This window comes from Enhydra lutris, unplaced genomic scaffold (genome assembly GCF_002288905.1).
Source record: "Enhydra lutris kenyoni isolate GAN:26980312 unplaced genomic scaffold, ASM228890v2 scaffoldscaffold17, whole genome shotgun sequence".
Taxonomy (NCBI): domain Eukaryota; kingdom Metazoa; phylum Chordata; class Mammalia; order Carnivora; family Mustelidae; genus Enhydra; species Enhydra lutris.
Window position 1 is genome coordinate 12420047 of NW_019154101.1, and position 26027 is coordinate 12446073.

Here is a 26027-nt window from a genome sequence, read left to right on the forward strand (position 1 = left end):
TTGAAGTGGAAGACGAACCGTGAGAGACTATGGACTCTGGGAAACAAACTGAGGGTTTTAGAAGGGAGGGGGGCAGGGGGCTGGGTGAATCTGGTGATGGGTATTAAGGAGGGCACGGATTGCATGGAGCACTGGGTGTTATATGCAAACAATGAATCATGGAGCACTGCATCAAAAACTAATGATGTACTATGATATACTGTATAGTGACTAACATAATTTAAAAAAAAAGAAATTCATACTATTGAAAGTATCTCTTAAATTTTCAATTTGAGATTTGTCTGGCCTCATTATATGGTTCATAGATTAACTGAGCACTTTGTTTCTTTTTACTTTTGCTCTCTGTCTCATTTTCTTATTCCTATCTCAAGTTGCTAATTGTTTCTGAATTAGTAAGTAAACATTTCTTAGGTCTAATTCCTTTAAATGGTCTAAGGAGCTTTTAATCATGACCAAAGAAACCAAACTAAAAACTAAGCTCTAATGGAGAAAAAGTACCCAGCTATGTAGTGCTAGTTATAAATATAATGAATTTCAGAAAATAAGTAGGCTTAAAAAGTTAGAAAGTTTGAAAGTTTCATTAAAAAATTGAGAAAAATAGCAAAAAAGAATTTATGTCAACCTAGCTACCAGATACTCTCACTTTTGTTGGGCAAAAGAAAGAAAGTTATTGGCTTTTATTAAGATTATGGTTTATCTGTTGTTCACATTGAAATTCGTGTTTTAGCTATTGCTTAAGTAAATGTAAAACTTCTATTAATGTATGGTTTTATCAATTCTGTTTGAGTTTTAATTTTATTCTACTTCCATTTGATTCTCAGTAAACGTAACTGTAGTAAACATAAATCAGCAAACATAAATCTTACTACTGCGGGTTTCATATACTGACACATTTGCTGTTTTAATTTAATTTGACTTTAATGATTATAATAACCTCATTAATATAGATAAAGAATAGTATACAACACAGCTTGGCCAACTACAGGCCTCAAGCCAAATCTGGCCTGCTTCCTGTTTTGTAAATTAAGTTTTATTGGAGCAATGATTCCCATTTGCTCACTTAATATCTATGGTTGCTTTCATGCTACATCAGCAGAGTTGAATAGTTGCTACAGAAAAAGACCTGCAAAGCCTAAAATATTTACTGAAAAAGTTTTTCAACTCCTGATATAGAAAGTTAGTGTAATTATTTTACTTTTAAGTGAGTTATGGTTTTCGGAGGTTTCAAAGACTATAGGAAAACCTGTAGAACAGATTTTTTTTTGTATATGGTAAAATATAACATAAAATTTATCATTTTAACTATTTTAAAATGTACAGTTCACTGGCAGTGTTTTATACCTATCACCACCATCTAGTTCCAGACAGAAATCCCAATACCTGTTAAGCTATCATGTCCCATTTCCTTCTAGCCTCAGCCCTTGGAAGCCACTAATCTGCTGTCTGTGGATTTGCCTATTCTGGATATTTCATATAAATGGAATCATACATTGTATGACTTTTCATATCTGGCTTCTTTCACTTAGCATATTGTTTTCAAGGTTCATCCATAGTATAACATGTATCAGTACTTCTTATTTTTATAGCAGAATAACATTCTCTTGTATGGATGTACCACATTTTGTGCACCCACTCATCAGTTGATGGTCATTTATTTTCTCCCTGTTGATTAAATAGTATTCCTCTGAACATTCATGTACAGGATTTTGTTTAAATAGCTTTTAATTCTTTTTAGGTATATACCTATGAAGAGAATTGCTGGGTCATATGCTAACTCTATCTTTGACTTTTTAGGAACTGTTTTCCATAGCAGCAGCAGCATTTTACATTCCCATCAGCAGTGTATGAGAGTTTCAGTTTCTCCATGTTCTCACCAGCACTTGTTATTCTGATTTAAGCCACCCTCGTAGGTGTGAGATGGTATCTCATTTTGCTTTGATTTGCATTGAACATCTTTTCATGGGTTTGTTGACTATATCTATATCTTCTTCTGAGAAATGTCTGTTAAGTCTTTTGAATAATTTTTAATTCAGTTACTTATCTTTTGTTGCTATGTTGTAAAAATTCTTCATATATTCTGAATACATTCTTATCAGACTAATGATTTACAGATTTTTTTTTTTTTTGCATTTTCTGGGTTGTTTTCACTCTTGATAATGTCCATTGAGTCACAAAGTTTTTAATTTTGATGAAATCCAGTTTGTATATTTTTTTTCCTTTTGTTGCTTATTCTTTTGGTGTTGTATTTGAGAAACTGTTGCCAAATCAAAAGTCATGAATATTTGTCCTTATGTTTTCTTCAAAGAGTCTTATAGTCTTAGCTCTTATATTTACAGCTTTGATGCATTTTGAGTTAATTTTTTATATGATGCAAGGGCATTCACTTATCACAGCATAATTTGTTGAAGAGAGTATTCTTTACTCATTGAGTGGTACCATATTGTTTTGGTTAGAGTAGCTTTGTGATAAATTTTAAAATCAGAACATGTGAGTCCTTCAGTGTTTTTGTTTGTTTTTGTTTTTGTTTTTGGTCAAGATTGTTTTAGCTATTTAGGGGTACCTGAGTTGCTCAGTCAGTTAAGTGTCTGACTCTTGATTTCAGCTCAGGTCATGATCTAATGAGTTGTGAGATCAAGCCCCACATCAGGCTCTGTGCTCAGTGGGAGTCTGCTTGATATTCTCTCCCTCTCTCGCCCTTGCCCTCTTCCTTTGCCCCTCCCCCTGCTCGTGCATGCTTTCTCTTTCTCTCTCTCAAATAAATAAATCTTTAAAGAAAAAGATTGTTTTACCGATTCAGGGCTCCTTGCTATTCCATATGATTTAGTTTTCAATGTACAGAATTGGTTAATTTATTCCTAAGTATTTTATTCTTTTTGACACTATTTTAGATGAAATTTTTTTTTACTTGTTCAGTGGTAGTGTATAGACATACAATTGCTTTTTGTGTTTTAATCTTGTAGCCTGCACCTTTGTTGAATTCATTCATTAGCACTAATAGGGTTTCATTGTGGATTTTCTTAAATTTCTCTATATAAAATTATGTCATCTGTGAATAGTAATAGTTTCAGTTATTGCTTTCTAATTTGGATATCTTTATTTCTTTTTCTTGCCTAATTGCTCTAGCTAGAGCTTCTAGTATAGTGTTGCATAACAGGGAAAAGCAGATATCTGCATCTTGTTTCTGATTTGAGTAAAAGGTTTCACTTTCACCATTGAGTATGTTGTTAGCTGTGGATTTTTCATAAATGTTCTTATCATGTTGAGGTAGTTTGCTCCTTTTCCTAGTTTGTTGAGTGTTTTCATTATGAAAGAGTGTTGGGTTCTGTTAAATGCTTTTTCTGTATCAATTGACAGGATCACACATTTTTCCACCTTCATTCTGTTAATGTATATTATTTATTATTTGTACATTGAACTATCTTTGCCTTCCTAGGTAAATTCCATTAGGTTATAGTATACAACCATTGCTGGATTCAGTTTCTTAGAATTCTGTTGAAGATTTTTGCATGTGTATTTATTAGAAATACTGGTCTATACTTGTGATGTCTTTGGCTTTGGTGTTAGGGTAGTGCTGGCTCATAAAACAGGTTAGGAAATGTTCTCTTCTATTTCTCAGGAGAGTTTAAGAAAGATTCAGTTCTTCTTGTATTTGGTAGAATTCACCAGTGAAGCCATCTTGTGCTGGACTCTTCTTTATTATGAGGTTTTTGATTACTGATCAATATCTTTAATCCTTATAGGCCTATTTAGATTTTCTATTTCTTCTTGAATCATTTTGGTAGTTTATATATAATTTCTAATTGTTCATTTCTTTTTTTTTTTTTTAAGATTTTATTTATTTGTCAGAGAGAGAGAGAGGGAGAGAGAGCAAGCACAGGCAGACAGAATGGCAGGCAGAGGCAGAGGGAGAAGCAGGCTCCCTGCTGAGCAAGGAGCCCAATGTGGGACTCCATCCCAGGACGCTGGGATCATGACCTGAGCCGAAGGCAGCTGCTTAACCAACTGAGCCACCCAGGCGTCCCTAATTGTTCATTTCTTCTGGGTAATTCAATTTGTTGGTTTACTCCTGCTCATAGTACTTTTTTTTAAGATTCTATTTATTTATTTCAGAGAGCAAGAAGGGAGCATGAGTGGGGGAGAGGCAGATGGAGAGGGAGAGGCAGACTTCTCTGCTGAACAGGGAGCCTGATGTGGGACTTGATTCTAGGACGCTGGGATCATGATCTGAGCTGAAGCCATATACTTAACTGAACTGAATGAGTCACCCAGGCACCCCCATAGTATTCTTTTATACTTATATTCTTATTTCTGAAATATCAGTAGTAATAGCCCCACATCTTTTAATTTTTTTTAAGATTTTTTTTTTTTTTTTAGATTTTATTCATTTGAGAAAGTGTACATACACGTGTACCTGTGCTTATTCCGGTGGGGGAGAGGGGGAACAGAGGGCAATGGACAAGCAGACTGAATGCAGGGCCCAATGAGGGGCTCAATTCTGCCAAAATCAAGAGTCAGATGCTCAACCGAGTCACCCAGGCACCTGCCCCTCCCCACTTCCATTCTTAATTTTGAGTCTTTTTTCCTTTATCAGTCTAGGTAAAGGTGTTAACTTTGTTGATTTTTTTCCCCAAAGAATCAACTTTTGGTGTAGTTCATTTTCTCTAGTATTTTTCTGCTCTTTATTTCATTTCATTTACTCTTATGCTCTTTATTATTTCCTTCCTTCTGCTAGCTTTGGGTTTAGTTTGCTCTGATTTATGTAGTTTCTTAAGGTGGAAGTTTAGGCAATTGACTTGAGATCTTCTTTCTTTAATGCAGGTATTTATAGCTATAAAATTTTCTCTGAGCATTGCTTTCACGGTATCCCATTAAGTTTAAGTATGTTTGATTTTATTCTCATTTATTTTAAAATATTTTCTCATTTTGTTTTTTGTTTTTACCCATTGATTGCTTAAGAGTATGTTTTTTAAAATTTCTGCATATTGAATTTTCCAGTTTTTCTTCTATTAGTGATTTTTAGTTTCACTGTGGACAGAGAAGATACTTCTTGTGACTTCAGTCTTTTAAAAATATATCAGATTTGCTCTATCATCTAATATACAGTATATCCTGGAAAATGTTTAATGTGCAATTGAGAAGAATATATATTCTGCTGTTGCTGAGTTGAATGTTGTATAGGTGTCTTTTATGTTTACTTGGTTTATCATGTTATTGAAGTCCTCTTTTTTTCTTACTGATCTTCTATCTAGGTGTTCTATCCATTACTGAAAACAATGTACTGAAGTTTCTAAATATGATTGTATAACTGTGTATTTCTCCCTTCAGGTCTGTCAGTTTTTGCTTTGTGTATTTTGCTATGTTGTTATGTCTTCTAAGTTTATGAGTGTTAGAGCTTCATGATGGGTTGACTTTTTTATCAATATATAATGTCCTCTTCATCTTTTAAAATAATTTTTGACTTGAAGTCTATTTGTCTGATATTAGTATAACTATGGGTTATTATTTGCATGGAATATCATTTTCCATCATTTCACTTTCAGCCTATTTGTCTTCAAATCTAATGTGAGTATCTTGTAGGGGCTCCTGGGTGGCTCAGTTGTTTAAGTGTCTGACTACTGGTTTCAGTTCAGGTCATGATCTCATGGGTTCTGAGATTGAGTCCCACCTGGGGCTCTGTGCTCAGCATGGAGTCTGCTTGAGATTCTTTCCTTCTCCCCTCCACACCTCCCTTGCTCTTGCACATGCTCTCTTCCCTCTCTCTAAAGTAAATAAATCTTTAAAAAAATAGTGAAGTGTCATGTAGAGTATAGTATAGATGGCTCGTCGATTGTTGTTTGTTTATCTAGGGGTTTTTAAAAATGTATTCTGCCAGTCCCTGCCTTTTAATCCAAGAATTTGATCCATTCACATTCAGTATAAATACAAGGAAAGACTTCCACCATTTTGTTGTTTCCTGTGTTTTATATCTTTTTCATTTCTTAATTCCTTATTGCCTTCTTTTGTGTTTGATTTTTTGGGGTAAGATATGGTATTGATTACCTTCTCATTTCCTTTTCTGTATATTTTTTAGTTAACTTTCTTAATGATTAGTCCAGGGAGTACAGTTAACATCTTAAACTTACAGTAATCTTGTTTGAATTAATACCAGTTTAGTTGCAATATTATGGAAAAACTCTGGTCCTGTACATCTCTGTTCTACCACCTTTAAGTTATTGTCAAAAATAACATTATACATTGTATGCCAGTTAAGATAGATTTATAATTATGGCTTTATGTATGTTGTTTAAATCATAGAGAAAAAAAGAAAATTACAAATCAAAATTACCACCTTTAGATTTATCTGTATAGTTATTTTTGGTGGTATTCTTTTTCTTCTGGTTTTGAGTTATTGTTTATTGTCCTTTCACTTTACCTGAAAGGATTCCTTTCAGTTGCTCTTGTAAAGCAGATCTACTGGTGATGAGTTTTTCTGCTTTTGTTCTAGGAATCTTTTGCTTTCTCTTTGATATTTTGAAGGATAGTTTTGTAGGATATAGAAATATTAAGTGACAGCTTTTGCTTTTAGCAGTTTAAATATAATCTCATTGCCTTCTTTTCTTCATGGTTTTTATTAAGAATTTATCTGTTGATCTTAATGAAAGAGTTCCCAGTTAGACAAAACAAAGGCAGGCCCCTTGCATTAGTCCATCAGACAGCACCCACACAAATCAAAACAGACAAACACAATTCCTTGGAAACAAGTGTCCTTAGCTCCTTTTTGGAACCAGGAACCCACAGTAGGAATTCTAGCTTTCTTCTTTAAGACTGCTGCCAGACTTAGGGGGGAGTTGGCCAAGGGTAAATTATACTGCCTGAAATCTCTCCTACCACATCACAGCCCTTTCCTAGTTAAAAGTTTTCTTGGTTACTATAAACTATTGGCTATCTTCGAGAGTTCTGATAAAGTCGACTCTGACAAAGTTTACAAGGTTTTTTTGGTTGTTTCTGGGGTGCTGACAGGCTGCCAGAGTTACCATCTCCGCCATTTTTGCCACGTTCACTACAGAATAGGGATTTTTTTTTAAACCTAGTTTCTCCATACTTGTAATAGGTTGCAGATCGAAAATACTGACAATCTGTTCAAAACAAACACCTCTTCTCAGTAGCTGATCTTCATTCGGTTTGACCCTGTATTCTTTACTTCCTGAAATGTATTATTTTCATCGTTTAAAACAATGTAATATAATATTCTTTTTAAAATATAGCAAATAATTTTAATTAAGCACCAAACCCAATGTTTTGTATCTTTTCTTTTTTTTAACTAAGATAATTTGGCCTTAATTTGTAATGCTTAGGCTACTTTTGATAAGACTTTAATCCATTCCCTTTTCTGCTCCTCAGAAGTCCCAGTGTAAAGATTTCATATTCAAAATTGTATTATCTGTTACTTTATATTGTGACTTAAAAACAATAAATCTGTCAAGGTTTAAAAAAATAAAGTATATAGAAATAAACAAATCAGTTTTCCATGACCCCCTTTATTTTGGACATGTTTTGTGTCTTGTAAGGATCCATTGAGATCATAGATTCAGAATTTTAAAAATAAAATATATATATATATAATTTTTTTAAATTACCTTTTCCTACTTTACCACATTGACTGTGTTATAAATATATTGAGAATTTTTACATTTTATGATATAAAATAGCTAAAGAGAAGAAATGAATGTAAAGTGACAATTTTCTTTTTTCTTTTTCTTTTCTGTTTTTTTTTTTTTTTTTTTTTTTTTTTTTTGGCAGGTTATTAACAAATTCAAACAGACTTACAACAACCAGAAATGCTGTATGGGCCCTCTCAAATTTATGTAGAGGCAAAAACCCTCCTCCAAACTTTAGTAAGGTATGAGTAAAATATACAAATTAAGGAATCTATGTATGTAAACTTTTGAGTCTCCTTATAATAGACTTTTAGAGATTGAAGGAACTTTATGGTTTTTTAGTAATTATTTATTGACTATACAATATTTGCACATACTCAAAGTCTAGAGAATATACAATAGAAAGGAAGTTTCCCTTCTACCGTTACTTTAGGTCGTGATTGCCTCTTAGCAAACAGTGTCACTTGATGTTTATGTATGTTAGTGTTGACTTTAGAAATCTTCTAATCTAGTTCTTCTCATTTATTTCCTATAAGCGAAATTGAAGCCTCCAAAAAGGTTAAGGTAATTCATTAGTTGTAAAATTGGAAAAGCTATTAGTCCTATAAGTTGTAAAATTGGAAAAGTAATTAGTCCACAGGGGCTTGTGCTTTCCCAGTGTACTTTTTATCTGTTTAGAATATCTGTTCCCCCGTCTGCTCATATTCTGCTGCTAAAAGAATAGATTATTAATAAATTTCTAACCTAGTTCTATTTTCTTAACCAATAAGATGTTAAAAAGATAGAATGTAGGTAAATTTCTGGGCTATCATCATACTTCTTTCTAATTCAGTATCTAGGAATGAAAGGGAAATACTGATCATAGCACTAAAGAAGTGCTCAAAATCTGGTGAGGATTTAAAAGTTGCTGGAGGCAAAAAATAATAAATTCCTAATTGAAAAATATGATGCATGAGTTGGTATGCCTTCTCATTTATACTTTTACCATTTCAGTTTGAAAAATGCATGATTTTAGCCACATTTCATCTGAACCACCAACATGACTTTAAAATCTCATTGGTATTATCATCTATTGACCTTTTTTTTTTTTTAAGATTTTATTTATTTATTTGACGGAGACACAGTGAGAGATGGGACACAAGCAGGGAGAATGGGAGAGAGAGAAGCAGGCTTCCCACTGAGCCTGACTCAGGGCTTGATCCCAGGACCCTGGAATCATGACCTGAGTTGAAGTCAGACACTTAAAAACTGAGCCACCAGGAGCCCCCATCAATCTATTGATCTTTTCCCATACCCCGTAGCATGTATGGGTTTAATCATAGTTCATAAAATGTTTCTGTAACCATCTATGCCTATTCTATTCCATGTTTATTGACAAGTACATAACATAACTAAGAAGCTAGTTTAAAGTATTATAAAGTATGCTAAAAATAAGTTTGTTTTTTTTTTTTTTTTAAAGATTTGTATTTCTTTGAGAGAGAGAATAGAAAAGGCACACATGCATGTGGGGAAAGAGGCAGAGGGAGAGAATCTCAAGCAGATCCCCGTTGATCAGGGACCTCCCACTCCCCACCCATGCAGGGCTTGATCTCATGACCCATGAAATCATGACCTGAGCCAAAATCAAGAGTCAGGTGTTTAACTTACTGAGTTACCCAGGCACCCCCAAAATTATTATTTTAATCAGAAATTTGGTTTAATAGATATGTATCTTAGAAAAGTTTTGAGTAAACTATATACCACAACTCCCCAAGGAAGGAAGTTATGAAATAATGTTGCACCAGTGGCCTTAGTTAGATTAAAAGGATTTTTTATAATTTTAACTTTAATAGTAGAAGGACAAGGTATGAGTATTTGACCTGGGTATAATACAAGGAAAAGATTATTTATGTGGTACACAGTACCCTTCAATGACATTTTAAAATATTATATATAAAAACATCATTTGGCAATGATTATTATAAAATTGAAAGGAAAGAAAATGTTCATATTTTGTCTGAGGAGGTAATAAGGGTTAATTCAACTGATGATGGTGAATCCTTCACCAGCTATTTGTAGGTTTAGACTTGCATATATAGAATTGGCTTGCTAATTGTATATATATTCATGGTTTTAGCAATCATAGTAATCTATTTTACCTTTTATTTATTTATTTATTTATTTTTACTGTGTCATCTTAATCGCCATACAGTACATCATTGGTTTTTGATGTAGTGTTCTGTGATTCATTGTTTGCGTATAACACCCAGTGATTCATGCAGTCCGTACCCTCCTTAATACCCATCATCAGGCTCACATATACCCCCCACCTCCCTCCCTTCTGAAACCTCTCGTTTGTTTCCCAGAGGAGTCTATAGTCTCTCATGGTTTGTCTACCACTCCAATATCTCCCTCTTCATTTTTCCCTTTATTTTACCTCTTAAAAAATGGTATGGGATAACTATATTTTTATTGAGTTTTTACCCAGTGAACTTTGGTTTATGCATTGCTTTTCATTTGAAATTTCTTTCTTTAAAATACAAAGTCCTTTTAAGAGTTTGGAGGTTTTTTCCCCTTTGCTTTTAAAATAGCATGCATCTGTATGTGTGTATGTTAAAATAATAATTATGTGATAATAGTTGTAAATATATAATTAGTTTAAAATGCCATACTTCATTGTTCCTTTTTTTCTGCTTAACACATTTTTAAAAAAAAAGATTTTATTTATTTATATGAGAGAGAGAGAGAGATCACAAGAAGGCAGAGAGGCAGTCAGAGAGAGACAGGGAAGCAGGCTCCCCGTTGAGCAGAGACTCCAATGCGGGGCTCAATCCCAGGACCCTGAGATCACGACCTGAGCCAAAGGCAGAGGCTTAACCCACTGAGCCACCCAGGCACCCCAGTATTGCATTTTTTTAAGGCATTGTTTAAACTTTGAGATCTTTTAGTGTTCTAATTATATTACATGCTTTTTAGAGGGTTTTTTTTTAAGATTTTATTTATTTATTTGACAGAGAGATCACAAGTAGGCAGCGAGGCAGGTGGGGGGGTTGGGGGGAAGCAGGCTCCCTGCTGAGCAGAGAGCCAGATGCAGGGCTCTATCCCAGGACCCTGGGTTCATGACCTGAGCCAAAGGCAGAGGCTTTAACCTGCTGAGCCACCCAGGTGCCCCAAAGGACTCATTTTTAAAAAGTTTTTCTCATAGAGATGCTTTTCCTGAAGAATTTGCTTTTATGAAAGATACTGAAATTTATAAAAGTTATAATTCAGAAAACTGATAGTCTAAAACACAGTTTTCTAAGCTTCCTTTTTAAAAATGATTGCCTTTATGAGACATCTAATGGAGCATTAAGGACTTTGAGAAGTTATATGAATCTTGAGAAGCTATGTGGTTATCTGAATTTCAGGCCAATTCACATTTATAATGGCAAATAGATATTTTAACAGCTAGCCAAAAAAAAAATAGGATTTCTCAACTAGGAGACTGTTTCTTATTTTCTCTTCCGTCCTACCTCTACTTCTTTCTCCTTCCTTATTCTCAACTTACGACCCTGCTTCTTCACTGAGAAAATTGAAGAGAACTTCCATAGATTACTACCATCACTACATTTGCCATCTTGTCATTTGTACCATTATACATTCCTGTCATTGTTGGTTACTTTAGCCATGCTGCTTTATAAAGTTAATTCATCTGTTTGAACACAACATAGCTTTCTGTTTTCCCTTTTCAGGGTCATCGCTCCAGGTCCATCACTCCTTTCCTCTCCAACATTAGTAATTTATTTTACTCTCTCCTACATCATTCTCAATACTATAAAAATATACTGTTATTTCTCTCATATTAAATCTTTTCTTAGTCCCTGAAAGCCTTATTAGCTTCCATGTTTATTGCCATCCATTTCTTTGCTTTCTTTTATAGTAAAATTCCTCATTTGTCTAGTCTCATTGTCTCCTCTCTCTCCTTTCATTCTTGTTGAAGCTTCTTCAGTCGGAATTTTCCCTCAGTGACTACACTGAGTCTGCTTTCACTAACTGCACATGTGTCTTCACATTGTGAAATCCAGGGGCGAATGTTTAGACCTCGTCTTAAATGACTTGCTACATCACATTGATTTCTCAGTCTTCATCTTATGTGATCTATTGCCTTCATATGATGCATTCGATCACTTCCTTTTCCTACGTAATTTTTTTTCACTTTGTTTTCAGGCCACTTCTCTCTTAAGTTTTCCTTCTACCTCAATGATTGCTCTGTCTCAGTTTCATATATTAATTCCTCTTCTTCTCTTTTTCCTCCTTAGGTTGAGAGTACAAAGTGAGTGGTTTTGGCTTTTTCTTATCTTTATCTGCATTCAATTCCTTATTGATATTCCCTTTCTGTGACTTTAAATGTCATCCACATGCCAGCAACTTTCAGATTCTACTGGTTGGCTCAGATGTTCTTTTTGACTCCAAACTCAGCATCTTTATTTGGATATCTAATAGATATCTTAAACTTAACATATTTAAAATATAATTCCTGTTCTTTTCCCCCAGAACCTTCTATGCCAGCAGTCTTTCATATCAGTTAATAGAATTTCCATCTTCCATTATTAAATGAGGTACTTTAACATTTTTTGCCTGCTTTCTCTTTTATCTCATTCTCTGTAGTCACTCCATCAGTAAATTCTGTTGGCTGTACTTCCGAAGTATATTCAGGTAGGGGTTCCTCTAGCCAAATTTGGTACTGTTTGAGGATCAAGATGAATTAAGGAAAGGAAATAATTTGGACATATTGAATAAAAAGAATCTGGGAAGCTTGGGTAGCTCAGTTGGTTAAGCATCTGCCTTCAGCTCAGGTCATGATCCCAGAGTTCTGGGATCAAGTCCTGCATGGGGCTCCTTGCTCAGTGGGGAGCCTGCTTCTCCCTCTATATGCCACTTCCCCTGTTTGTGTGCACACTCTCTCTCTCTCTGACAAATAAATAAATAAAATCTTAAAAAAAAAAAAAATCTGTGAGTCTATCCTAATACTAAAAATGGGGAAAGAAAGCTCTTTTTTACAGAAGGATCCCAGTTAATACTTGTAGAAGGACTTCATATTAGAAAGGTTAACCACCATGCTAATAAGTGATTTAGGCAGGAATCATCAATGAGTTCTAAAACATTTAGGTGAAAGATTGTTGGGGAACAAAATATTGATGTGGTTTGGAAGTATTGCCCTACAGAATATTTATTAATTACAAAGGAGATGGGAGGGAGTTTTATTTACTGTTGAGAATTTACTGTTGAGAATTTATTTACTGTTGAGAATTAAAATTCTTTAATCACCTTAACCAAATGATTAAGTTCAACATTACTAATGAAGGGAAAACTGATATTATGTCCCTTTAGATGGGACATGACTAAAAATAACACCTCATCACCTATGTAACACCCTGGCTAGAAATGTTTAGTTTCAATCTAATAATGAGGTAACAGTAAGACAAATCAGAAGTGAAGAATGGTTTGTGAAATAAATGTCCTGGACTCTTAAGAGTATCAGTGGTGTGAAAGCACACAAATAGACTGAGGAGCTATTAAAGATTAAAAAACAGTAAAGGCAGACATCTATTAGAATGGTTAAAATCTAAAAAGCTAATAATACCAAGTGCTGACAAGATGGATAGCAACTGAAGTTCTTAAACATTGATGGTAAAAATGTAGAATGGCACAGACACTTTAGTAAGAAGGCAGTTTCCTATTGTGCTATTTAGGAATATGGTATACTTACCCAGGGAATAGGACATAGTATGTCTACAAAAAGACCTGTACATAAATGTTTATGAGAGCTTTATTCATAATCACCAAAAATTGGAAACAACCCAAACGTACATCAGCTGGTACATGGATAAACAAATTGTGTTTCATTCATAAGGTGGACTGTGATTCAACAATAAAAAGGAAGAAGGTTTTTCCTTTGTACATGCAGCAATGTGAGTGAATCTCACAAGAATTAAGCTAAAGAAAGAAGCCACACACAAATGCTACGTTTTGTATGATTTCATTAATATAATATTTTGGGGAAGACAAAACTATGAAACAAAATCAGATCAGTGATTGCCTGAATGGGACAGGAGGGTAGTTTCAGAGATTGATAGAAGTGTTCTGTCTTGTGATTGGGTGGTAGCTATACAACTGAATGTCTTTGTCGGAACTCTCACTAGAACTGTACACTTAAAAAGAATTATTTTTACTGTAATTTTTACTTCAATAAACCTGACTTTACTTTTAGGTACTAATGAGATACAACAAGTAAATGCAATGTTTAATTACTGATTAGATCATGGATCAAAATTAAGTCTTAGCTTAAAATATTTAAATTTGCTTTAGACCTTAGAAATATTATTGTACCAATGAAAAAATTTTGGATGTGACAATTATATTGTCTTAGAAGAATGTAAAGAAATGCCATTTTTCTTAGGAGACACATGCTGAAGTTTTAGGGGTGAAGTACCATGATAATATCTGCAGTTGGTTCTCAAATAGGCCAGTAAATATATTTTCAAAATGTATTTTATATGTATGTGTGTTTGTGTGTGTGTGTGTATATGCATATTTCCCATTACATCTCACAATGTCTTCAAAAGACATGTATTCAAAAATAGAGAATTAATAAAATTAGTACTTTTTATTGCTTCTACAAGGTAAATTCTTAAATGAAACAGGCATCATCCCCCCACCCCGCCTCTTTGCAAGTTTGTGAACATAAAGAATATAAAGATCTGTGGTACATTTTGGTATCACTGCCTTGATTTATGCTGAGTTTTACCCACCATTGCTTTTGTAGCTTTAGTGCAAATATCAACAAAATGAAAAAGACCAATTATGTGTTAGTATAATTATGAAAATGGTTCTGGCATCTTCCCCCAAGGTTTCAAGAATCCTTCAGGGGTCCATGGACCACACTCTGAGAACTACTGGCCTACAACTTAATGCTTAATATCTGCTTAATATCTGCATAATTTCCTCATCTTCTGTAAGTGCTTGCTTATAAGTTACCTTTTCCATGAGCTCTACTGCGACTACCCTGCATAATAATGTAATCTCTTACTACCCCAGCCACTGACCTCCACATTTTACTCTTAACTTTTTTCTTAGTAACTTTTAATATAATACATGTTTTTAAAAATGTATTATATGGGCTGCCTGGGTGGCTCAGTTGGTTAAGCCTCTGCCTTAGGCTCAGGTCATGATCTCAGGGTCCTGGGATCGAGCCCCGCATCGGGCTCTCTGCTCAGCAGGGAACCTGCTTCCCCCTCTCTCTCTGCCTGCCTCTCTGCCTACTTGTGATCTCTGTCTGTCAAACAAATAAATAAAATCTTTATAAAAAATGTATTATACATTTAATTTTTTAAAAAATCTTTCTTCCACTAAAATATAAATTCATCAGTTAGGAATCGTTGACTATTTATGTATTCCAAACTTACTGTAATTCACATTAATAAGGCTTAAGACTTTTTTTTTGATAAATTTTCTGTGATTTTCTGAGTTTTATCATTCACATTTTCTTGAAATTTTTATTTTCACAATCATTTTCAAGGATTTTTTTTGTTCTCTGATTACTCATCTTTAGATGGAATTTTTCTGTATCGGTGTTACAGCTTTTTTTATGGACTCAGCAAATTATCTACCTGAGGATTTATAATTTTTTTGAAGTTTTCTTTTTTCTGGTGTCTGCTTCTCTGTATGTTTTTGTTTTGCTTATGGTTTCTTTGTCTTAGTCTCTTTTTTACTGGGAAATCTCACATAACTGGTGATCCCGGGCACTCTGGACATACTTAGGAGGCAGATACTAAAAGCTAAAATGAAAAATAGAGAGGTGAGTGTTTAGATTCGTCATTTCTTGGGCTTCATTATAGAGTAATTGGGCAGCAAAACCATGTTTTCTATGAGGAACTCAGAATTTCTGTGTTTTCTGAGACCATTCGTTTCTCCAGAGACCGATTTTCCAGTGTTCTGCTGGAAAGTAAATAGATTGGGTTGAGGTTTAAAATAGGTAATACTACTAGAGAGGGGCAAGCTGGACATTGGAAGAGGACTAGAGGCTTTCATCCATCAGTATGTAAACTTTTACTTAATCTGTAATTTCTGGTCTCGTGCTTTATTTCAAACTCGTGTATATCTGATACCCCAAAGTTCAGTTTCTATAGTTCACTTCTCATTTTTCAGTTCCTTAAATCACTTCTCATTTTTCAATTCCTTAAAATAAACCTCTAGTCTTTGGTAGCATTAAGAATATTAGACACCTACCTATAGTCTAACATGTTTCTCATTTAACCTTTTAAAGTTTCTTTCTGTTTTAGCACCATTCCTCTTCTGTGCCCTCTGTGATAACTGGCACTTCTGATTCTTTAGGCTCTTTGAAGTGATTGTTGCAGGATAAATTAGCTTTCTTCTTCTTCTTTTTTTTTAAATTAGCTTTCTTCTTATTGGTAGTTCCCTCTCCAGGCATTGAGGTATCCCCTTTCTCTTCTCATAATCCTGTCCACAATATATTGTGGGCATGATTACAGATGTCTGCTGTATTCCTTAGAAATGGGATTTATATTTCACTTTCTTCTTTTCCTTGTTTCTGAGAAGACAGTGGTCAAAATGGTTTTATTTTGCTCCCTTAAAACTAGAAATCTGTAGTGCTTCATTTTTTAAATCAGTAAAAAGATACAGATCTGTATGCTTATTTTTTAACTCAAAAATTTATATGTGCTTTAAAAAATGATTCTCAAATTTCTCTGTTCAAGGAAGGAGGAGGTCATTGACAAGGGTGAAAGCATGATTGTTTGGAAAGGATCTAATGTACAGATTTGTTTTATTAACTTACAAACACATCTATTACAAAATTTTTTTTTAAACGCGAACTTTGTTTTTTGTTCATGGGCCCTAGTGTCATCCTGACAGAAGGTCCCAGGGAAAAGATAGATAAGTATTTTTAGAAGGTTATAGTTTATGTACTGGCAATCTTTAAAGCAGAGGTAAAGAGAAAATTTATCTTAAGTACTGGAACCTTAAAAAAGCTGTCATTACTCTTTATTTGTGGTATATCTAAATTTCATATACAGCTCTTATCTGAGGTATACTTTAGGTTGCTGTTAAAAAAAAAAAGTGGGGGGGCGTGCCTGGGTGGCTCAGTGGCTCTGCCTTCAGCACAGATCATGATCCCAGGATTCTGGGATCAAGCCCCACATTGGACTCTGCTCAGCAGGGAGCCTACTTCCTCCTCTCTCTCTGCTTCTCTGCCTACTTGTGATCTCTGTGAAATAAATAAAATCTTAAAACAAAACAAAACATGGGGCAGCTGGGTAGTTCAGTTGGTTAAGCATCTGACTTTGGCTCAGGTCATGATCCCATACTTCATCCTCTGCCTCTGCCTGCTGCTCCCCCTGATTGTGCCATTTCTCTCTCTCTGTCAAATAAATAAATAAAAATCTTAAAAAAAAAAAAAAGCTCTATAAAAAAAACTTTAAGGATTGTAGTAGAATCAATACTGATCATGGCAATAAAAAGAGCTAATATCTCTGTGCTTACTATATGTCAGATACTATTCTAAGATGCTACATGCATTCTTAGTAATTTAACAATATTGTTTTATCCCTGTTTTGTAAATGAAGAAATTGTGTTTCAGAAATGTTAGATAATTTGCCCATGGTCATACAGCTAGTGAATCTAGGACTGTCCGGTTTGAGAAAGGAAGGATCATAGAATTCTCTAATTCAGACTTTATGTCACAGATTTGGAAACTGAGTCTCAGAGAGGTGAAGTGATATGCTCATTTCACAACTAAGTAGTTGTAATATTAATGCTAGAGGGATTAAAATCTCTTGTCATGTATGTGGTTTTCCTTTTTTGTAATTAAAAATTCAGGGTTTCAGTACATTAAGAAGTACAGTTTATTAGTGACTTTGATTTAAAAACCTTTCAGATTTCTTTTTGTATTTTCTACACCTTTAGTCCTCAACTGATTATTAGATTTGTTTCTAGTAATGTACATGTAATAAGTAGGGTGAGGTTTATTTTAGTTAGATCATATTTCATGATCATATTAAATACTTAAAAAATTAAACATTTTTAGTTAACTAAAACATTTTTACTTCTCTTAATTTTGGTATGCCTTTTTTGGGTATGTTATGTGTGTGATTTAAAAATAGGGATCTCAAACATGTATTTCGTTACTCTTAAAAGTTTTAAATTACACATATCTAATGTAAGATTAATTGGAGGGGCTCCTGGGTGGCTCAGTCGGTTAAGCGTCCAGTTCTTGGTTTCAGGTCAGATCATAATCTCAGGGTCCTGGGATCAAGCCCTGCATTGAGCTCCCTGCTCTGTGGGGAGTCTGCTTCCCTTCCCTTTCTCTCTCTTTCCCTCCCCCAGCTCATTTGTGCTGTCTCTCTCTAAAATAAATAAATCTTTTTAAAAAAAGATTAATTGGAAACAATCAGTTCCATGTTCTCATATATGATCATTATTTTTTAAGACAATAGAACATTTCAATTTTTCCGGCATTTTTATAGCATTGAACTTTTATTTTAAAATGGGTTTCTGTATTTTTCCTAAAGAAATTTGGTCGTAAACAGAGAAAATTGTTAAATATTGGCTCTTTTCTTTTCTTCCAGGTTTCACCTTGCTTAAATGTCTTGTCACGATTGTTGTTTAGCAGTGACCCAGATGTATTAGCAGATGTATGCTGGGCCCTTTCTTATCTTTCTGATGGACCCAATGATAAAATTCAAGCAGTCATTGATTCTGGAGTCTGTCGAAGATTGGTGGAACTTTTGATGTAACTATAATTTATGATTAATAATTGTATGATTGTGTATTAAATTTAGCAGTTAGAGTAATGGCCTTATAAAGATCTTAAAAGTGACTATCTTCAGGAAGTATTGAAAAGCCATCAGCCTCATTTTTCAGAACAGCTATAATGTGAAGAGTTGACCTTCTTAAATTTGTATCCCATCCTTAGCTGGAACTATCATTTTGTGAATGTATTTCACTGGTTTTAATCTTTTTATAAGACTGGCAGGGACTTAATTCAACAGGTATATATGGAATGCCCATTAGCTCCTAGAGTATTGTACAACATATTATTAATGAAGTATAGAACTTGGTATCTGCTTGTACAGAACCAGTAATCTAGTTAATTGTTCATTACAGTAACTATAATTGTTCACTACAGTAACTAATTCCTGTAAAAGTCCCATTTAGTATTTCACTTGTTTTAGTAATTTTACTTGCTAGACTATTATTGCTACCTTCTTTAAAAAGAACAGATTTTTTTATAAAAGAAGTTAAAAACTTGTAAGAGAATTTATTTTAAAATGATAGTTTCTTTATCTTTTTCTTTAAAAAGACTTATTATACGACTTCTTTTTGTCAAAAAGCCGTTAGGTAGGCTCAAATGAAGCAGATGGCACAAAGAAGAGAGGTCTGAGAAGGGGTTGTGGCTCTACTCCAAAGACAACATCTGAGAAGGGTAGGCAGGCAGGTCCAATGGGGGGATTAGGGCTCAGGCTTGAGGATGGCACCCACTAGAGCAGAATAACAAGCAGGCTGGAGCAACACATGATGGATAACAGCCTAGCTGGATCAGAAGCCAGTTTCTTATTCTAAGAGAATGGAGATACAAATATGGAAAGGAGGAAAGCCAGAATAATCTTGTGGTATTAGATTAGAACTGGAGAATGTGAACTCATGGCTTTCAACATAAAGAGATAGATGTAGAAATAAATGTGTGTGTGTGTGTGTGTCCTCTTAAAGGGCGTGGGAGTAGTGACACATCTATTCTAAAAAGCTGAACACACCAGGTCTTGGTTTTTAAATGCTACTCTTCATTAACAGGAACCAAAATTCTTGGATAAATGGCTGATTCTAGGGCTGGGATTGAGAAAAAATAAGATGAACCCGGAAAGTAGTAAGTGCTTAAAGAGTGAAGAACTATCAAAAGAACACACAAACCCGCTTGCAGGGACTCCTGCTGTTCCAACTTCCAAGCTTCAGATGATTTGAGCATTAAAATAAATTATAATAATATGTTATAGCATTGAATAAAATAGGAATTCACGAGCCCCACTAAAATAAGTAGGTAGATCAATAGATAGACTGAAAAGCATGTAGTTGGAATGATGGTATTATTACAGAATTATCATTGGCAACAATATTGATTATTCAGACAATACACATCAAGAGGTGGTGAAAGTAGTCATTGGTGAAAGTGGCATAAGGAATGGGATTTAACATAGTCTAAAAGTATATCCTCTCAAAAATACTAATTATAAAGGGAAAAACAGTAATATTGAAGTGGAGAAATCTGACACACCATTTTAAGTGACTGGAATTCAGTGCCACTGTTGTTGACAAAACAGGTATCAGATGCTATCCTATGTATTGAAAAGATGGTTGCATTTGTGATATCCTAACTAAGAGTATATCATTTGTATCTTAATCATGAGGAAACGTTGGACAAAACCTATAATTGCTTTATGATTATTATAAATGCCAAGATCATGAAATAAAGGAAAAAATAGAAACTTTTTAATTAGAAGAGACTAGAGACATAACAACTGGGTATAATACATAAGCCTGGATTAGATTCTTTATTACAGAAGTTATTACTGGCATAATTAGTGAAACTTGAGCAGGATCTCTGGGTAAAGATATATAGGACTATTTTGTATTATTTTTGCAATTCTTTTGTAAATTTTAACTCTTGCATAGTATGTGAGTTCATGTTTTTATTATTTTTAGGCATAATGATTATAAAGTTGTATCACCTGCATTAAGAGCAGTTGGTAATATTGTGACTGGTGATGATATTCAAACACAGGTGAGTTCAGACTTTAATATGATAAATTGTTGAGATAATGGATTTTAAGAAATTTATTTAGTTTCATACGACTTGGTAACATATTAATCAAGACTTCAGTATTACCATAATTATATAAGCATCTATAATGTGACAGTGAGCATATTCTTGATAATAAGTGATCAGCCTTGAATAGCTATATGTGAAAGCACTGTCCTAGATCTATATCGATACAAAGAAGTACAAGATTGTAGGTTGGCTCTTGAGGGATTTAAAATAAAATTGAGGAGAAAATATATATTAAAGCAAAGCAAATTACCTATCAGTGTATGTTTCTTGAGAACTGATTGGTCAGTAAATGCTATAGAACTTTAAAAAAGAAATCACTGTGCTGAGAAATCTTTGTAGATTCCATAAAGAAGTTGTAATTAAAGCTATATCCTTAAGTTGGGGAAGAACTTAAGTAAACCAGAAGAGATTTATGTGAACATAGGTGTAGAAGCAGACATGTTTGAGTTGTATTTTTTTTTTTAAAGATTTTATTCATTTGACAGAGATCACAAGTAGGCAAAGAGGCAGGCAGAGAGAGAGGAGGAAGCAGGCTCCCTGCTGAGCAGAGAGCTGGATGCCGGGCTTGGTCCCAGGACTCTGAGATCATGACCTGAGCTGAAGGCAGAGGCTTAACCCACTGATCCACCCAGGTGCCCCGTGTGAGTTGTATTTAAGAGTCATTAAGCTTGACTGGAGAAGGACCTGTTAGTGAAAGGGTGATTGATTATAGTTTAAGCATGGGGTTGGTTGGAAATAGGAGGGCCTTTTATAGCAGATTGAAGACCTAGATTATGAGAATGGAAGGAAAGATAGCAAGGAAATACTTTCCAGATTTGTAACTATGTGTGTGTTTGTGTGTCTGTCCTTCTGTCTTTTGGAAAATAGTGAGATACCAGAAATGGTGTGATCACAATTGACTTTAGATCTGGAGCAATCTTTCTTGAAGATAGGAACTGAAACTCTGTAACACATTAGATTTTCCTTTGTTTGCCACCATAACTTAAACTTTATTTTAATTTACATGTTACCTTTCAGGTTTAATCTTTTCAAGTCCTATTTAGGTATATTAGTTATTAAACAGTTGATCCTTAGTAATTGATAGTTATTGATTTAAAATAGCTCTTTAAATGAGAATGCCCTTCTAAACATAACACTTTACAGCAGAATTTTGGTACACTGCTTCATACATTCTTCACCAAGTAAATTTAATGTAAGTCATTGTGGGTATTCTGAAAATAGGAACATAATTAATTATGCTGTGGAAGGAAGAGTATAAAGATGTAAAGGAACAAAGTAGAACATACTTCCTTTTTTTTTTTTTTTTAAGATTTTATTTATTTATTTAAGAGAGAGAGCACACATTAGCAGTGAAGGTAGGGACAGAGCGGGAGGAAGAGGGACAAGCACACTCTTCACGGAGCGTGGAGCCAAACTTGGGACCCAATCTCCACAATCCTGAGATTTTGACCTGAACCAAAACCTTGGTTTTGGATCCCTAACCAACTGTGTCACCCAGGCACTCCCTATGTTTGAAATTTTATTTTATTTTTTTTAAAAACAAAGTATTTTAATTTTTTACTTTCACTTTAATTTACATTTTTAAAAATTTTATTATGTTTTGTTCATTACCAAATAGTACATCATTAGTTTTTGATGTAGTGTTCCATGATTCATTGTTTGTGTTTAACACCCAGTGCTCCATGTAGTCCGTGCCCATCACCAGGCTAACCCATTCCCCCCACTTCCCTCCCCTCTGAAACCCTCAGTTTGTTTCCCAGAGGAGTCCATAGTCTCTCATGGTTCATCTCCCGCTCTGATTTCCAAAATCCCCTCCATCTTTCCCTTCCTTCTCCTAATGTCCTCCATGCTATTCCTTATGTTCCACATACAAGTAAAACCATATAATTGTCTTTCTCTGCTCGGAGCATACTTCTTTAGTATGTTCTGAAAGAAAAGCAGAAAAGTAAAAAAAGTTTAATGAAAAAATTGACTTATTCTGTACGTTGAGGTTTCTTACCTATTCTGAGGTCAGGTACTTTGAAAATGTTTTTTTTGTTTGTTTGTTTTTTTTTTTTTTTTTTTTTTCATTTCATTTGGTAAAACTAGAGGTTGGATAATGATCAGTCACTAAATCTCTCTTGAAGTGTCGTATCAGTTGAATTCTGGAGTGTATTCATAAATATGAGGACACACTTCTCAGTGTCCTGCTTATTCGCATTTTAGTGGTTTGACAGAGCACTTTACTGCAGCATGTTTGGTGAAGTGGGGGAGTAGACGGTAGCAAGCACCTAAGTTTTACTTTGAGCTGAATTTCTTTTTTCTTAATTTAGTTTTTCAAGAGTGATTTTTGTATTTCTATAAATCATTATCCTATCTTTGTGTAGTTTTTTGCTATAAAACTTTGTTACCATTCCTGATTTCTGTTTCAGGTAATTTTGAATTGCTCTGCATTACCATGTCTCTTACACTTGTTGAGTAGCCCAAAGGAATCAATCAGAAAAGAAGCCTGCTGGACTGTTTCTAACATCACTGCTGGAAATAGAGCTCAGATTCAGGTAAATCCTTCCAGATCTAAGAAAGCAGCAAGATCTCTTAAGTCAGTTTGGACAAAAGTCAGCATTTTATGAATGATTTTTTTTTTTTTAGTGAGTTACTTAAAAAAAATTATTGAAAAATATTTTACAGAACATGGTCTTTTGTCCTCTAAAATAATAACATTCATTTATAGTAATCTAGTGAGGAATTGAGTGTGTGTGTGTATAAAACTGCCCACAGTGCTGCATGCATAAGGCTAGTCTTAAAAAGGGATTGATTTTTATTAGTTTTAAATAAGTTTGGTAATGATCTTCCTCTCAACTTTTAAGTAATGATTTATTAGGGTCCTATCAGGCTTCTTGAGTCAAAAATTACCTATCCATTTTGATCAAGTATTTACCTTGTGCTTTATCATCTTTTTTTTTTTTAACGATTTTATTTATTTATTTATTTAGAGAGAGAGAATGTGAGTGGGGTGAAGGACAGAGGGAGAAGCAGGCTCCCCATTGAGCGGGGAGCAGGATGTGGGGCTCAGTCCTATGTCTCTGAGATCATGACCTGAGCCAAAGGCAGACCCTTAACCAACTGAGCTTAATCATCTTTAAAATTAATATTCTGTTAATATATTTTCCAATCTTGAAAGTATGTGAAAGTTTGTTGGAAGATTAGAAAGATTTCCAAAGTTATTTCCAAATAGTCATTTTAAAGCCGATGGGTCTTATATTTTCTCTACTTATAACATTTTTAAAATAGCATTGGGACTGTCTATGTTGTATCATTTTTCCTCCTCAGGCTGTTATAGATGCAAATATTTTTCCTGTTTTGATTGAGATTCTTCAGAAAGCAGAGTTTCGCACCAGGAAAGAAGCAGCTTGGGCTATAACTAATGCAACATCAGGAGGTACTCCAGAACAGATAAGGTGTGATACAGGGTTTTTTTATATTTATTTTTTTAAATGCACATGGAATAAAATGAAGTACTACATACTTTTTATTTGTTGATGAAACTAAAATATTATTTCTAAGTCAGTTTAAAATGCATTTTTAATGTTAAATGAAAGCATTTGTTATATCAGTTATATTATTCATTCACAGTAGTTTTTTGTTTTTTATGTTTTTCAGTAAAGGATCGTTAACATCACTTGCCTTGGCAGGCTATTTATGAAAAATCAGAGATTAAAAATCTGAAAAAGAACAGTTTATATTAATTTGCAAAATATACTCTAATGGACATTAAATATTTTTTTATACTATTAGAGTCACATGCATATAACTGTATTATATAGAAATGGCTAATGAATTTGAACATCCACTTATTTAAAATAATTTTTAAAAATAAAATAAAAGATAATACTGAAATAGACATTTGTTAATATAGTAATGTTCTCCTAGTCCGTTGTTAGCCTTACCTGTGAATGGTATCTTTTCTTTCCCTATAATTGTTTCCTTTTTTTCTTTTTCACAATAGCTTTTTTGTTAGGCCTTTTGTTGTTTATTTACTTGTTTCTTTTACTAACAACATAAATACTAGGTACACGGGCTTTGAAGTCAGGCTGCTTTCAAATCCTGTTCTTTCAGTAAAAGTTGGGTGGCCTTGACAAAGTCATTTTACCTGTCTGATCCACAGTTTCTTCATTTTTTTTTTAAGATTTTATTTATTTATTTGACAGATAGAGATCACAAGTAGGCAGAGAAGCAGGCAGAGAGAGAGGAAGAAGCAGGCTCCCTGCTGAGCAGAGAGCCCAATGTGGGGCTCGATCCCAGGACCCTGAGATCATGACCTGAGCTGAAGGCAGAGGCTTAACTCCCTGAGCCACCCAGGCACCCCAGTTTCTTCGTTTTTTAAGTGAATTTGATAACAGATAATACCTTATGGTAGTCTCCTGATAATTAAATGGGATTCATACATTTAAAGCACTTAACATGGTACCTAAACATTAAGTTCTCTACTAAGATTAGCTATTATCATTGCTATTTGTAATCATCACAACTTTTATGATCAGAATTGATTCCTAAATTTCTTTTTATCTTGTGCTTTTTACTCTCTTTTGCCCCATAACAAGGTTCTACTTTGCACTTGCATAAAAGCCTGACTTCCTAACGAATCTTCTTGTTCTATGGATTTGTCTGTGAAACTCAGCACTCTTTGGGTTTCTTGAAGTGACTGTTTAGGAAGTATTTTCTAATGAGTATTTAATTTATGTCTTAATTTATAAAACAAGCAGGCGGCTGCTAGCTATTTTACAAATCACTGAGAGTATTTTGAGATAACCTGTTGTGACAGCTTTGCCTTATTGCCTTCGTTTGTGCTATTATCTTGTGTCTAAGATTTATATTTTTATATATTGATAACATCTCTTCCATTCTACCTCTTTCCATTACATTTCCATCTCATTATGTTATGAATATAAAGAATAATAAAACAAGATCTTCCCCTTGTTCTAGCTTGCATTTTTTTTTAATTTTTAAATTTTTTTTATTAACATATAATGTATTATTAGCCCCAAGGGTACAGGTCTGTGAATCACCAGGTTTACACACTTCACAGCACTCACCATAGCACATACCCTCCCGAATGTCCATAACCCAACCACCCTCTCCTTACCTCCCTCCCCCCGGCAACCCTTAGTTTGTTTTGTGAGATTAAGAGTCTCTTATGGTTTGTCTCCCTCCCAGTCCCATCTTGTTTCGTTTATTCCTTTCCTCCCAAACCCCCCCACGTTGCCTCTCAACTTCCTCATATCAGGGAGATCATATGATAATTGTCTTTCTCTGATTGACTTATTTCGCTAAGCATAATACCCTCTAGTTCCACCCACGTCATCACAAATAGCAAGATTTCATTTCTTTTGATGGCTGCATAGTATTCCATTGTATATCTGTACCATGTCATCTTTATCCATTCATCTGTTGATGGACACCTAGGTTCTTTCCATAGTTTGGCTGTTGTGGACATTGCTGCTATAAACATTCGGGTGCACGTGCCCCTTCAGATCACTACATTTGTATCTTTA

The 26027-nt window shown here is 34.2% G+C and overlaps 1 protein-coding gene across 2 annotated transcripts in view; it reads left to right on the forward strand.

The window, feature by feature from the left end:
* LOC111147814 (karyopherin subunit alpha 5) overlaps nt 1-26027 on the forward strand; it is a 48473-nt gene that overhangs the window by 15014 nt on the left and 7432 nt on the right. For both annotated transcript variants that reach the window (XM_022504061.1, XM_022504062.1), the window contains exons 8-12: nt 7780-7879; nt 18242-18405; nt 20370-20448; nt 22908-23033; nt 23806-23933. In XM_022504061.1, the coding sequence (XP_022359769.1) occupies nt 7780-7879; nt 18242-18405; nt 20370-20448; nt 22908-23033; nt 23806-23933 (597 nt within the window). The remainder of the gene's footprint in view (nt 1-7779; nt 7880-18241; nt 18406-20369; nt 20449-22907; nt 23034-23805; nt 23934-26027) is intronic.